Raw genomic sequence first — 13759 nt, forward strand, 5'->3', positions numbered from 1 at the left:
ATCATTTGGTTTTTATATGAACTCCAATTCTTAGACGTTGAGTCCAGCTGAGATAAGAATCATCGGGTCCAAGGCGATTGAATTTTTTTCATCACTGCGAATTATCTAAAATAATTTTTTTCTTCCAATTCTGGACAACACCCTGTAATGACTTGTGATGTTATTGGACTCACTGCTTCATGTCATACGTTTGGTAGCAAATTCTAAGTTTGCTTGTCTGTGGTGTGGTTTGTGGACTTTGTGGAATTATTTCCTGTCCATTTCTCAGCTAATATCAGAAGACTTCAGGATCGTTTTTCATAATACTCTTATGATGAATCCCATATCGAATCTCGAATTTATGGTTCATCACTTCGTCATTTTAACCGATATTTTAATGATAACACCAATCTAGCGATCAGATTTTCCAATTGCAACAAAGTAAATATCAATTTGCTCCTTTTATAAATACAAATAATTGATTTATACTTGATACATACTAATTATTTTTTTCTTCTAGTTCTTTTGCAACCGGTGGATACTTTTTCTGAACCTTACTGTGAGCTTACTCTTTTTTTCAAACGACACCAGTTGCAAGTTGCTATGGTGACACACATATTTTACGCATTATCGATCAACCAGTGTGCATGGCTTTCGGTATCAGTGAAGGGAAGGCGTATGACCCACGAACACCGGAACCCGCCCGACAGGCGTATGGGTCAGAAGAGAGAAAGAAATGAGAAAAAGAAAAAAAAGGTTGGTTTTTGTTTTGTTCTTTTCTTCATGCTGTAGTAAATTTGACGCTGAATAAAGGAACAGGTAATCGACTACCGGTTGGGCGGTGGTTAAATAATCGTCATTTTTGCCTGCTTCAATAGAATCGAAATCAAAACATGCCTTTAATGAAGTAATAAAGCCATTGTCACCAATTAACACATTATCTAACAGTGTACCTGAGTGCCTGCGGTTAGACTGCCCTTAAAGTGCATACTTGTTACAAGACTATTAATTTTAGTTAACTTTATAAAGTCCGTTATAAAGTCCGGTATAATCGGTATAAAGTAAGCCGTTATAAAGTCAAGTTGCTACAATTGGGACCGAACAGCAATTTAATTGTTGAAGGTGATTGGATTTGCTTTTCTTATCTTTTCTGGGTTGGTTGGTTCTTTACAATTTGCATATTGTTTCACGCAGTGCAGCGTTTTTATCATTAATTTATAAAACTTTATCATACAATAACGCATTAGCTCCTACAAGGTCGAATATGATACGACTTCCATATAGAGTATCTTTAAATTATTAAATTTTATTGATTTAAAACATCTAGTTATCAAATTTTATAATTGTAAATTCCTTAAAAACTTGAGCGCCTATCGATTTTTTTTCGATCGAAAAATTTTGCTGAGGCCCACTGTCACTACTGCTTTCATGATTTTTTATCACTTTAAATATTGAAAAAGAACCAAAACATTTACTAACTTGCTTTTGTATAACGTTATTCAAAATCATCAACCTTGATTTGTGCCATTTTCTGATATACGATAATTTCCACAGTTCAATGCGTTGCGGATTTTTCCCCATACAAACCGAAACGATCGATTTTTTGTAGCATAGTTCATTTTGCTCGTGAGTGTCGTGGTATAACAGTTTTCAAAAAGACCAGTAGTAATGAACACCTTGGCGGCGAAATGAGTGTCAAATGACAGGAAAATGACAGCCGGATCGATCGAATTTTTTCGATCAAAAAATTGTGCTGAGGCCGATGTTTTGATGTTTACATTGAAATGAATGAGAAAGAAAACAAAACGAAACACAGACAAACAATGTAAAAAATATTTTTTTTGTGAGATAACGGAGAAACAAATGCAACAAATTTTTTACATTGTATTGTACACTTTATCTAATGTTTAAAAACAAAAACATGAACATGAAAGAACTGTAAGTCTACTTTATCCTCTCAAACGGGACGAATGTCGTGTGCCGAGGAAGGTGGTAGTAACCAGCTGGAACGGGTTGAGCCAGAAGAGACCGCTCGCATTGCGGCAGTACCGGAACTGGATGCTTTCAATGTCAGACGGACTGAGCGTGGTGTTGCCAAAGTCCGGCTCATCGTAGGGTTTCTAGTTTGTTGTAAGGAAATACACAAGAGGTGAGTTATTACAAGCTGCTTGTTAACCCCAGATTAGGATTTTCCGTAAAAAGGCAACCAGTTGAGAGATTTAAATTAAAATCAAGATGCACTGGGGGAATTTCGTCCTGGTGAATATGTGTGGCCTGCCACAACGTTAACACAACAACTACAGGTGTCCCCCGAGATACGACTGTATTTGGGACCGAAAAAATGTCCCAAAGCAAGGCGTAAGTCGAAAAAGTCGTATGTCGAATATCTATCGATATAAAGTTTAGAACCGAAGAGTTGGAATTTATGATATCCTGTATTTTATTTCAAATAATGTTCGATAATGTAATAATTATATTTTAAAAGCCGTACACAATATAAATATTGAAGATAGGGAATCTATAGAAATGTGTGTATAACGGTTATCAGCCCAGAATTTCAAAAAAATACATCAATTTCTTTTTAATGACAGTTTTTAACTGTCAAAATCAAAATCGTCGTATCTGCGAATCGTCGTAACTCGAGGGGGTCGTAACTTGGGGGACGCCTGTGTAAGGGAGCAAGATCTAAACTCAACTAAGTACAATGTAATTCTACTATTTATAGTGCCATTGCACTGAGTAGCAAGCTTTATGACATTAGAATGCACAGGAAATTAGAATTGGAATTTTTTTTTCAGTTTCAAGAGTAATGAAAACTGGTTTGAATTTTATAAACATCACTATTACGTGGGTATCATGGGCATACAATATGTACACAATTGATGCAGGACTTCCTTGAAATTTAAAGCTTCTGATAATATCATAGACACCTCTGCATGTCCAAGATCGGTGTTTACTTTCTGATTTTCCCTGCTGAAAAATGTGAGTATCAAGCAAGTAGAATAGGATGCAAGAGCATTTGTTAAAATATTTTCCGAATTTTTAAATATTGTACAAATAGACTATTAGATATTTTATCATGGTTGCTGAGAGGTTCTCATAATGTTAGGGCACTTTCTGGACTCATTCTTCAGAAAAGTGAAAGAAGCTCGTTAGGAATCCAATAGGAATTTACAATGTGCACTGTTATGTCATGTCAAAGTCAAAGCTCTCTTCAGACAAGAAAGAATCAAGAAAGAGTCCTATAATCAAGAGAATCCCTGAAACTCCCAATTATTGTAAAAAGAGCGAGACTAGACCTATATTTGTACGAATTTAATTTCATTGGACATCTTTACCGCATTATTGACTAAACGAATTAACAAAGAAAGTACACATTAGTCCAAAAACGCTACAAATAGAAGCTTATCCTATTCGACTGTATGCGTACAGATCAATATTTAAGATTTCCCAGTAGAGCTAAACATCCTTATTACGTTCACTTGTGTGGACCTATTCATTGATTTCTGTTTTTTATATCTATTTTTATTCAGTGAAAATACATGAAAAGAAATTAATTGCCCATGGTATGGCACAGTACACTTACCAGATTCACCAGCACCGGATATTTGCGATCTCTTGCGCCCGCATACCGCGTGTAATGCATAATGCTGCCATAGTTATAATCAATGTTGTATGTCTCTATGTCTCGCTCATATTTAGCAAAATTATTCCTATAAAATGAATCCGCTACAAGAGGGAAAATAGACAATAAGAATGGTATCCAAAACCTGTCCAAAAGCCTGACAGCAGCCTTACTTTGATATCTTGGCTCAAGGGCGCTTCGGTTGACGTAGATGTAGTCGTCCCGATCGGGCCGGCTCACCTCGTGCAGAAAGCCGAGAATGTGCATCATCTCGTGCATCGGTGTGCCGCCGGCCAGACACCCGGGCGCCTGCAGATTCATCACGTTCTGGTTGTTGTCTTGCACGCGACCCACCGACGCGTAGCAGCCGGCCGGCCGGTTCGTGATCTGCACGTAGTATGGCGTGTCCGGCGTTCGTGGCACAAACCGGACGCACGTTTTCGCGTGAAACACCTGCATGGAGCGTTCGATTATGCGGATCTCGTTCGGTGCTTGTAAGGGTAGGATTGGATTCAGGGGAAAGATTAGTTTAATGGTAATCTTTTCAATTGAATTGTGAGAAGTTTGATAAGCGTATAGAAACACCGAAAAGCAATAAAAGCTTGGAAAACTCCACTAACACCGATAGATACCTACTGAATGCGTTCGGCGTGATGTAGTACGGCACGATCGCGTTCGGCCATACGGTGGACGTATGCTCCTCGGCCACCGACAGCCGGTCCTGGCTTTTGGGCTCGGTCGGCAGCATAATATCACCCTGGTAGTAGTACCCGAAGCCAAGCTCGTGTGCCGGCTGCTGCTGGTACCGGCTGTCATAGTTTTTAACCCGTCGACCTGCCACAAAACACCCGGAGGAGATGGGTTACAATTAGTACAAGATCGCACTATAGCGCACCGTAGCGCGGTCGGTGGTCACCATAAGCCCTCGAGAGATAATCAGTAGCTCACTTTGACACGAGGTCTTTTCGATGCATCCGTTTTCTCACCACTGACAGGTGACTGTGCGCACTGTGTTCCACTTACCTACTTCAGCGCTCTCCGATCGATACAACTGCCCGGAGCACTGTCTCATCGCGATCACTAAACCGATCACTAGAATCGTTCTGGACCGTAACATGCATGTGTCCACGAGAATCATCTTGACTGTGTGTATGTGTGCGTCTAATGATCACTAAAACAAGTTGCGCTTATGCTCACACTGTCACTTACAATAAACCCCTTGTTAGTAGCGAACGATCTTCAACTGTCTGGTGTTAGGTTTTAGACGTCGTTTTATATTTATAGCCGAACCGCAATTTCTTCGATTCTTTGCTTATCGAAAAGGGCAGGGCATAGCACATTTGCTGCGGGTGGGGAATAGCCCTCGCTCCAAGTGGGATAGTGCATTAGTTATGTATCAGTTCAATGGTGTTCATTAGTAGACGGAGAGGAAATGGTGTGGTGATTTGGTTTGTCGCGAGGAAACTATTTGCCACTATTGAGAAGCATTTACCTTTATACAGAGACGTATAGTTTTAATGTATCTGAAATAATATTGATCTTCTAAATCTGGACAACATCCTGTAATGATTTATGATGTTATTTGACTCACTGCTTCATGTCATGCGTTTGGTAGTAAATTCTATGTTTGCTTGTCTGTGGTGTGATTTGTAATTTTGTGGAATTATTTCTTGTTCATTTCTCAGATAATATCAGATCACGATTGTATGCCACAATGCTTTTAAGGTCCGGGTACATTGATCGTACTCGCTAGTGTAACTTCAATTTGCAATAGCGCATCTCGATACGGCTAGTGGGAGCTATTTTTGGTCATCCAGGGGCTGGATCTAAAATATAAGTAATTTTTTCTTTGCTTTTTGGCGCAGGACTGACTGAATAGCATGCTTTACGTATTTATCTGTCGATTACAAGACTTTTCTCGCCTGGTATAAATAAAAAGACACGGAAAAATATCACATTTTCTGACGCGGCTCAGATTTTTATGGAAAAATGCTTCCACCAGCCACCGCCAGATGCGCTAGTGAAAATTTAAATTACACTAGCGAGTACAATCTGGTGATTGGATTTTAGAAAGAACGGCATAACTGCATCTAATGGATTGATATGAAGTCTTGTTTTATATTTAACTTTTTATTTATTTACTTATTTATATTTCTCCTGGTTCTTTTGTAACCGGTGCTTACTTTTTCTGAACCTTACTGTGTGCTGATTCTTTTTTCAAATGACACCAGTTGCAAGTTGCTATGGTGACACACATATTTTACGCATTATCGATCAACCAGTGTGCATGACTTTCGGTTTCAGCGGTGTGAATGCGTATGACTCGCGAAGACCGGAACCCGCTCGACAGGCGCATGGGTCATAAGAAAGAAAGAAATGAGAAAAAGTAACAGAAAATGGGGCCCTTACGCTGAAAGTAAAAAAAAGAAAGATCTTTGCGACAACACTTGCACTAATGAAGACGCTCATTACACGCGTTAGCTATGGATTAGAGTAATTCCCGGTTTTGTTCTTTTCTTCTGGCTGTAGTACAGCGCCAGCTATAACTAATAAAGGAACAGGTAATCGACTACCGGTTGGGCGGTGGTTAAATAATCGTCATTTTGCCTACTTCATGGGCAAATCGAAATCAAAACATGCCTTTGATGAGGTAACAAAAAGCCATTGTCACCAATTAACACATTATCTAACAGTGTACAGTACCTGCGGTTAGACTACCCGTAATGTGCATTACACCCATTATCAGACATGAGCTCAAACCCTACCTTTTCTGCATGACTATTATTTTTAACTTAACTTCAACAAGCCGTTATAATGTCGAGTTGCGCGAATTGGGAGCGAACAGGAATTTAATTATTGAAGGTGATTGGAAATAACATTCCTATCTTCTGGGTTGGTTGGTTCTTTACAATTGGTTTATTGTTTCACGCAGTGCAGCGTAGTTAATAGTTTATCAAAGTGTATCATATATTCACGCATTAGCTTCTACAAGGTTGAATATGGTACGACTACCCTATGAACTTCATAGCATGATGGGAGAGGTTTCAACGATTCATGGAGTGGTTTATGTTCAGTATTAGACCGATACAAGTTCACCCTCATTACCGAGGTAGGTTCAGAATAAGTTTCTGTAGTGAAATTTTTTGCTTATAGATATTTTGATTCTTGCCCAATTTAGCATAACAAGTTTAGAGTCATTGACATTGAAAAAACCCGGTATGGCACTAACAAAAGAACTGACGGCGAATGAAACACAAACAATACGATAAAAACCTTGCAACAGAAACATTTGCATGAACACACAACCGGAAGGTTTTGGATGCATTTTGTTGGATTATTTTTGTTTTGTAAAATTTATGGCCCTATTTTTTAGTTTTACAATCTTGCTGAGGGTACGTTTGTATATATATATAAACGAATTTTTTTTAACAGTGCACAGCAGTTGTGCTTGTATTCGGCAGTGTTGCTCCGAAATGGTATCTGAATTAGTGAATTTCTTTGCAAACGTGGCGCTGGCTATTTGGCTTGTACAAGCTTGTGTAGGGCTGAATCTTTCAGAGTTCGTTAGTCTAAATCAGGAAAATGGTAAATAGGGTTTGTTTTATAAATAATATATAAAACCATAGTCACAGTAGATACATTAAAATGAATTAAACATCGCTTTAAGGATACTCTGTAAATTCGTGTGCTGCGGAAAAGGATTCGGAATGTCTTTGTGAGTACCAATTCGGTGACTACTACCCAGCAGATATATTTCTGAAGCAGGGACTTTTAGGAAAATATTACTTGCGGAAGTTAAATTCGGTATCACGTGCTATGTGATGGAAACAAGCTTCTTTTAATAAAATCTCTTGAGCATGTAATCAAATAGGACGTTAATTTAATAGGGTGTCATCCATAACATACGTAACATACGCTTATAGGTTGGAGAGCATTTGGTACGTAGAGGGAATGGGAATTTCTTAAAACTTCATATTGGTGTACAAATAGAATACTACTTGACAGGCCAGTCCACCGAAGCCTGGCGAGCCGACAGTGAGGTCGCCGTACATCTCGTATAGCTCGTCATTATAACGGTTCCTCCATTGTCCTTCCACACTTACGGGGCCAAGTATCCTTCTGAGCATCTTCCTCTCGAACGCGGCTGCGAGGGTTTCGTCAGATTTGAACAGTGTCCATGTCTCAGAGGTGTATGTGAGTACCGGTACTATATAGGTACTATATAGTCCCAGCTTCGTCCGCCGCGACAGGTTCTTTGCGGTGAACTGATTTTTCAGGCTGTATAATGACCGATTGAAGGCCAACATCCTTGCGCGCAACTCAGCTACCATTATATTGTCGTTGCTGACCTTTGATCACGCCTACGTAGGTTCTGATTATTTATTGGTAGGGCCGATGAAGTTGTCACCATCAGTTTGGTCTTTGCCTCGTTTATCTACATTCCGAGGTTCTCTGCCGCCCGCTCGATCCCTTGGTAGGCTTCTGATGTATAGGAGAGCCAATTATGTCTATATCATCAGCATATGCCAAGATCTGGGTTAACTTATAGAAGATGGTTCCCGTAGTCTCCACCTTCCAGTTTCGGATCGCCCTCTCTAGCTCCAATTTGAATAGGTGTCCAAGTCCCTCTGACACAGACCCTAGCAAAAGATCTCCAAGATCTGTCGCATGGTGAAGATCTGATCAGTGCTTGATGGTAGGACGGTTGATGGAAAGCTCAATGGTATCAATTTGTATTTGTTACTGCTGTTTCTGAAAACAAATGAAATACAGGATTCTTTGTTCATTTGTCTCCTTTTTTTAAATATCTGTATACTTTCGCAACCAACAAACTAATTTGGAACTTGGCAATTTTAAAAATGCCTAGGATAGTAAGATATGATCGAACAAGAGTTCTATTAGAATAAGAAAGGCAGTGTTTAAGATCATCATGATCTTCATACGAACTAATTTATTCTGGGAAAGCGATTAATAACCTAAGTTCTAGCAATGTTCCTAAAACACAAAAAAATCTAAAAAGTAATCTAATCACCATTCAATGCAACAGCTTTTCCCCAAAAGTGGCCTCAAAACTGCGACGACCTACGGCCGCTCCCGGACCTTGCTGCCCTTCCTCAGTCGCTCGGGCATTGATCTCCACTGCCACCTTCATCTCTTTCCGCCCGCGTCCAGCACCTCTCCGTACCAGTCCACCCGCATCACTTGACTCTTCGGCTCGTGCACTGTGCGGTGATTCCTTTCCCAGGAACCGAAACAGCTGACTAACTTCCCGCTCCAGCACGGAGCTTAAGCTGTGCCGGTGTCGGGACTTGCTGCGCGCAACCTTGCGCTGCGCTTCCTCTTCCGACATTAGCTGCCCGTCCAGGAACACGATCGTGGAATGGCGCCGGTCTGGGCCATTGTACAGATCCTGCATCGTATGCGCACTGACCTCCGACAAGCACTCCGACAGACTGTGCCTTTGCAGCGAAGATCCACCGTCACTGGCTGCATCCGGCGGTACGTCGAACTCGTTTGGTTCGTTTTCAGCATCTTCCCCGGTAAGCCGTATACGACGTACTGTTGCCGATCCGTTTCCACTGGCTGGGAGGGAATTGTCCACCCCATTGAGACCTGTGCTTTTATGTGGTGAGTTCCGGTTGGTCGAGGTGGATGATGACGCAGGCAGTGAACCGTTATCGCTTCCGGCGGTGGCAGCGGCCGCAATTTCAGCTGCAGCCGCCTTCAAACGCTCCGCCCGTTCCTTCAGCACTTCGCGGCACTTGTTGGTGCAGCCGCCAACCCATTCGGAGATGAGCACACCGAGTGCCACGACGTACCCGAACAGCATTAGCAGAAACATACCCTCCGTGTCGGCGAGTGTTAGGCCACGTTCGGAGGGCGCCGTCGATCGGAGCACTTCACCGACGGAAGCTTCCTTCCGGCGGCCGTCCTTCGTTTTGATCGTTTCCCACGTGACGTCTCTGTTCATTTTGCCTATTAGGCCGGCTTCCTGCATGTACAGGATCGCATTGTTAATTGGATCGCGATAGACGGAGTTGGGCGGAAACACCATCGACACACCGTACAAGGCGAAACATTCTCGGCTGACGTGCAGTCCGTAGCGTTTGTTTTCAAACCTGGAAAGATAAGAGGGGATCGGGTTTAGTTATTGTTCTGCACGATGACAGACGTCTTCGGTACAAACTGATGCGACAGGTTCGATTTGATCAGGAACTCCAACTCTCCCTTCGATCCAATGAAGGCGTACGAGATGAGGAACGCTTCAGTCACGTTGCGGATGCCTTCATCAACGCTGCTCACAAACCGGAGGTCCTTTAGCAGTTTGTTCGTTTGTTTGTGGCTAGAGTTGAGGAACCAACGTTCCCAACCGCCCCGATCCAGTGTGCCAACGCGAAAGAATCCCCTCGACAGCTGCTCGATGCCATCGATACGTTCCGGCTCTACGGGAAGCGTGATGAAGGCGATGATCGAGCCCGTATAGCACGCGGTAATAATGATCGTGAACACCCAATAAATGCCTGGAAAAAAAACATAAACACTTGTCCGTCAGTCGTGTAGCAAGCAACTGCCGTTCCAAACGTACCAATCAGCATACGAGTCGACGTCTTCCGCGTGTTGCTCCACGAATTCTCACCCTGAAAGGTAAGACTGTTCGTGAACGTCCCAAACACGTACCAGAACATGTTCTCGATCTCGCTCCAGTTGCCCAGCAGATGGCGCAGTGTCATTTTGTCGGAAAAAGCGAGTGGAAAAATGGCCAACAGATAGATGAGAATCACCGCTACCCAGACGGGCCACTGGAACGGTCCCAAGATCGCACGGTATCTGGTATAAAAATGGTATGGTTAATCGTTAGTAAAGTGTAGCTTTTAAAAGATTTTAATTTACCTTGGCAAAGCACTGGACATTAGCGTCAGGAAGGCGGCACAGTCGGTCGAATGTGACACGGACATCTCGGTGGCAAGGTTACGTTCAATCGTCACATAAATACCGGCCAGGCCCATATCGCCCTGTCCCCGCTTAATCTCTTCCACAACAGCGTCTCCGGGGCTGAAAGCGAAAGATACGAGAAAAATGATATCACAAACGATCTATCGGTCCGGAGATATTTGCTTATAATTTATTTGACTTCTGACTACTCACCCCAGTTCCATTCTGCCCGGCTCGATGATGTCGTACGTAAAGTTAAGATACTGCGCCATCGCACGCAACAGGCGCATCTCCAACCCTTCCCACCGTATGTTCACATTGCCCACCCCGTCCGTCGACAGGCGCTTGATCATGAACGGCGGTTGGTGGGCCGCCTTCACCGTGAACCTATGGCCGGAGAATCCTTTGCGCAGCTTCTTCGGGAACAGGTTCACATTGTTGCGCGAGAACTTGTTCCCAATCCAGGAGGTCAGCACCTGCGGCCGGTTCGCACCGAGCCCATCGATGTACAGCTCGTGCGTGTACAGCACGTACGGCTGTTCGTTGTTGATGCGTTTGTCCACCGAGTACGATTCACCGATCACGAGCAGATTGATGATGTCGCGCGACTGCTTGGCTGCCAGAAACTCCTGCAGCTTCCACTGGCTCGAGCGCGGTATCAGCACGACGTAGCTGTTCATCTGTGGACCGATCACTTTGCGCGTCATCATGACGTCCGCGAGGAAGATGATGTAGCTGCGGCACTGTGGTCCGGTCGGTTCCAGTATGCCCGGATTGTCGAGCGTGTAGTTCGGTCCGATGCGCCCCGTGATGTAGGTGATGGGAAAGTCGCTGAACAGTGCCTCCAGCATGTAGTTCTCCGTAGTGGCGACGTACGTGTCGAACAGTACGATCGGTATGCAGCTGTACAGATACTTCATGATGATCTTGTTCAGCAGTGTCACTAGCGAGAGCGTTTGCCGATTGTCCTCGATGACGTGGGCAAAGTTGCGCTCCCAGATTTGTTCCCGCGTTTTCGGATGTCCGTAGAAGGTGGGATCTACACGGCGCCGGTCACGGACTACCGGGGAGCTGTTCGATTGCTCCCGACAGTCGGCCCGCAAACATGTGGCGGTTTCGTTCTGCTCCTCCACGAGATCATACGCACCGGTGTAGTACGCTTCACTGGCAAGCTCAAAGTACCCGTTCGATGAGTCGCGACCTTTGTAGCGGATGAGCTGCTGATTGAAACTCTCCGGATGGTGCAGGGAAGCGAACGCCGTTGTACCCACTATCAGAAACACTATATTAATTACAGCTAAAACTATCCGTTTAAACATTATGAGCCGAAAACACACTTTGAGCTTTCTGCTCTGCCGACACGCGAATGGAACTAAAAGGGCTCCACTGCTAGCAGAGCCGTTTTTATAGTAACGTGTTGGTGGTGGCTGTGTTTTGATATTTATGAAACATGCTGACCCTTTGACCGTACCCTTTTGATTGAATCAAGGGGAAAAAAAGGAAATTGAAAACTACGTATTGGGTCAGAACGGTCATGGTCAAAGGGATTGAATGTAGGGCTCTTCGTGTATCTTACTTGAGTCATTCATATCAAACGTATGAAATGGCAAAATATGAAAAATAAAGGTGAAATGTAAGTCTTTCAGGGAATTTTTCAGAGGATCTTAAATTTGTGAGACACTTCATTGAATCTTTCTTAAGAGAAATGAACTTTATATTTTGGGAAATTGACTGCACCCTTTTTGGACGGGCTCATTGGAATATCCTATTGGATTTTTTTCAAAAAGGTGTCATAGAGTCCAATTCCCATTACATAAAGTTCATTTCACATGAAAGAGTCAAAAAAGTGTTGCACAACTATGAGAACCCCTGAAAAAGCCTGTAAGGCTTGCAATTCTTCATTATTTGGAAAGTTACAAATGATTACGAAAAGTCTCCACGAATCTGGTTTCAAATTTAGCTATGAGACTGTTTTTTACGAGTCTTTAAGATTGTTCTATATTCCATTGAGTATTTTTTTACAAAACGGCCAAAAAGCTAATTTAAACATCGATGTACATACAAGCGTTTCTTATTTTATTTATTATATTTGTAATAATTAGTAGAGTACAACTAGTATTAATAACTATTTATAAGATTATAGCTACATCTGTTCTTTAGAAGAGTTATTAGTGGGATATTCCTACATAAATAATTTGAAACTCATTCTACATAAAATCCTGATACTATATAAAATATTTTATAATCCTCATTGGTGTATAATTTTGAATCTCTCGCGCTATAATGAATGCCTCTTTTGACAGCTGCACGCCTCTTTCGAAACCTATAATTGATGCTGATTCAAAAATTATTAGAAGGCTCTTCAGTAATTAAAACAACTTAAATGATTGTTGAATTTGTTTATTCGAAATTCAGAACAATGTCAGAACTAAATTTTGTTCAGTTTCGATCAGCAATTCGTAGTATATTGTCGCGAAAACGGTTTTATCAACTTAAGACCAACTCATATCAATAGATGTTGCATCCAAAATGACATTTGGTATGTGTAGGACTAATAAAAAAACTCCTGGCAACCATCAAATGTTCAAATATTGGGTAAAAACTATAGAACTTGTTCCATTCACATCTTCAGTTTTTAATAGGGAGTTAACAGGGCTGAAAAAATGCTGCATACGTACCAAAGGCAGTTTCAACACGTTTAGAAATTGAAGAAGAAATTAAATTGAAGAATTCTTACTATACTGTACCGGCCAACCCCCCCTCCTCCCCCCTTTCCCATCGCATGAATGGGTGAAGTTGTGAAGGGGAATTTAATCCTACATACATCCACATGTAGGGGGGAAAAGCTGCAAAAAGCTTGAAGACCACTGTTATCAAGGCCGGGGGACATTTTCCGTACTCCCTAGTGTAATTTCGATTTTCGCAAGCGCAGTTGTGTTCCAGCTGACCGAAGCTTTTTTTGGTCATCAAAGGAATGGTCGCGTCGGATCTCAAAATTAAGTAGTTTTTACATCTTTTTTTGATGCAACAATGGCTGAAATTACTTGCAAAACATATTCATCCATCGATTACAAACCTTTTCCAGTCCAATTTATCTTAAAAAAACATGGAAAATAACATATTTTCTGAAGCGGCTCCAAATTGTTTGGCTCAATGCTTGGGTCAGCCGCCGCCAGATGCGCTAGTGAAAATCAAAATTATACTAGCGAGTACGGACAATGT

The 13759-nt window shown here is 42.1% G+C and overlaps 2 protein-coding genes across 3 annotated transcripts; both read right to left on the minus strand.

The window, feature by feature from the left end:
* Window positions 1–1835: 1835 nt before the first annotated feature.
* LOC121597057 (astacin-like) lies at window positions 1836–4832 on the minus strand. Of its 2 annotated transcripts, none has more exons than XM_041922531.1 (5): window positions 4628–4832; window positions 4241–4438; window positions 3778–4095; window positions 3566–3708; window positions 1836–2099 (listed from the first exon to the last, which is right to left on the minus strand). In XM_041922531.1, the coding sequence occupies exons 1-5, from the start codon at window positions 4740–4742 to the stop codon at window positions 1929–1931; spliced, it is 945 nt and encodes a 314-aa protein (XP_041778465.1). In that variant the 5' UTR covers window positions 4743–4832; the 3' UTR covers window positions 1836–1928. The 2 variants fall into 2 exon arrangements, with proteins under 2 accessions (XP_041778465.1, XP_041778466.1); XM_041922532.1 differs by having other exon boundaries at window positions 4237–4438; window positions 4628–4720.
* Window positions 4833–8552: 3720 nt separating this feature from the next.
* Window positions 8553–11889, minus strand: LOC121597689 (ionotropic receptor 21a). The gene is made up of 5 exons (XM_041923665.1): window positions 10751–11889; window positions 10496–10657; window positions 10191–10432; window positions 9792–10125; window positions 8553–9723 (listed from the first exon to the last, which is right to left on the minus strand). The coding sequence occupies exons 1-5, from the start codon at window positions 11854–11856 to the stop codon at window positions 8640–8642; spliced, it is 2928 nt and encodes a 975-aa protein (XP_041779599.1). The 5' UTR covers window positions 11857–11889; the 3' UTR covers window positions 8553–8639.
* Window positions 11890–13759: the final 1870 nt, after the last annotated feature.

Source organism: Anopheles merus, chromosome 3R (genome assembly GCF_017562075.2).
Source record: "Anopheles merus strain MAF chromosome 3R, AmerM5.1, whole genome shotgun sequence".
NCBI classification, from domain to species: domain Eukaryota; kingdom Metazoa; phylum Arthropoda; class Insecta; order Diptera; family Culicidae; genus Anopheles; species Anopheles merus.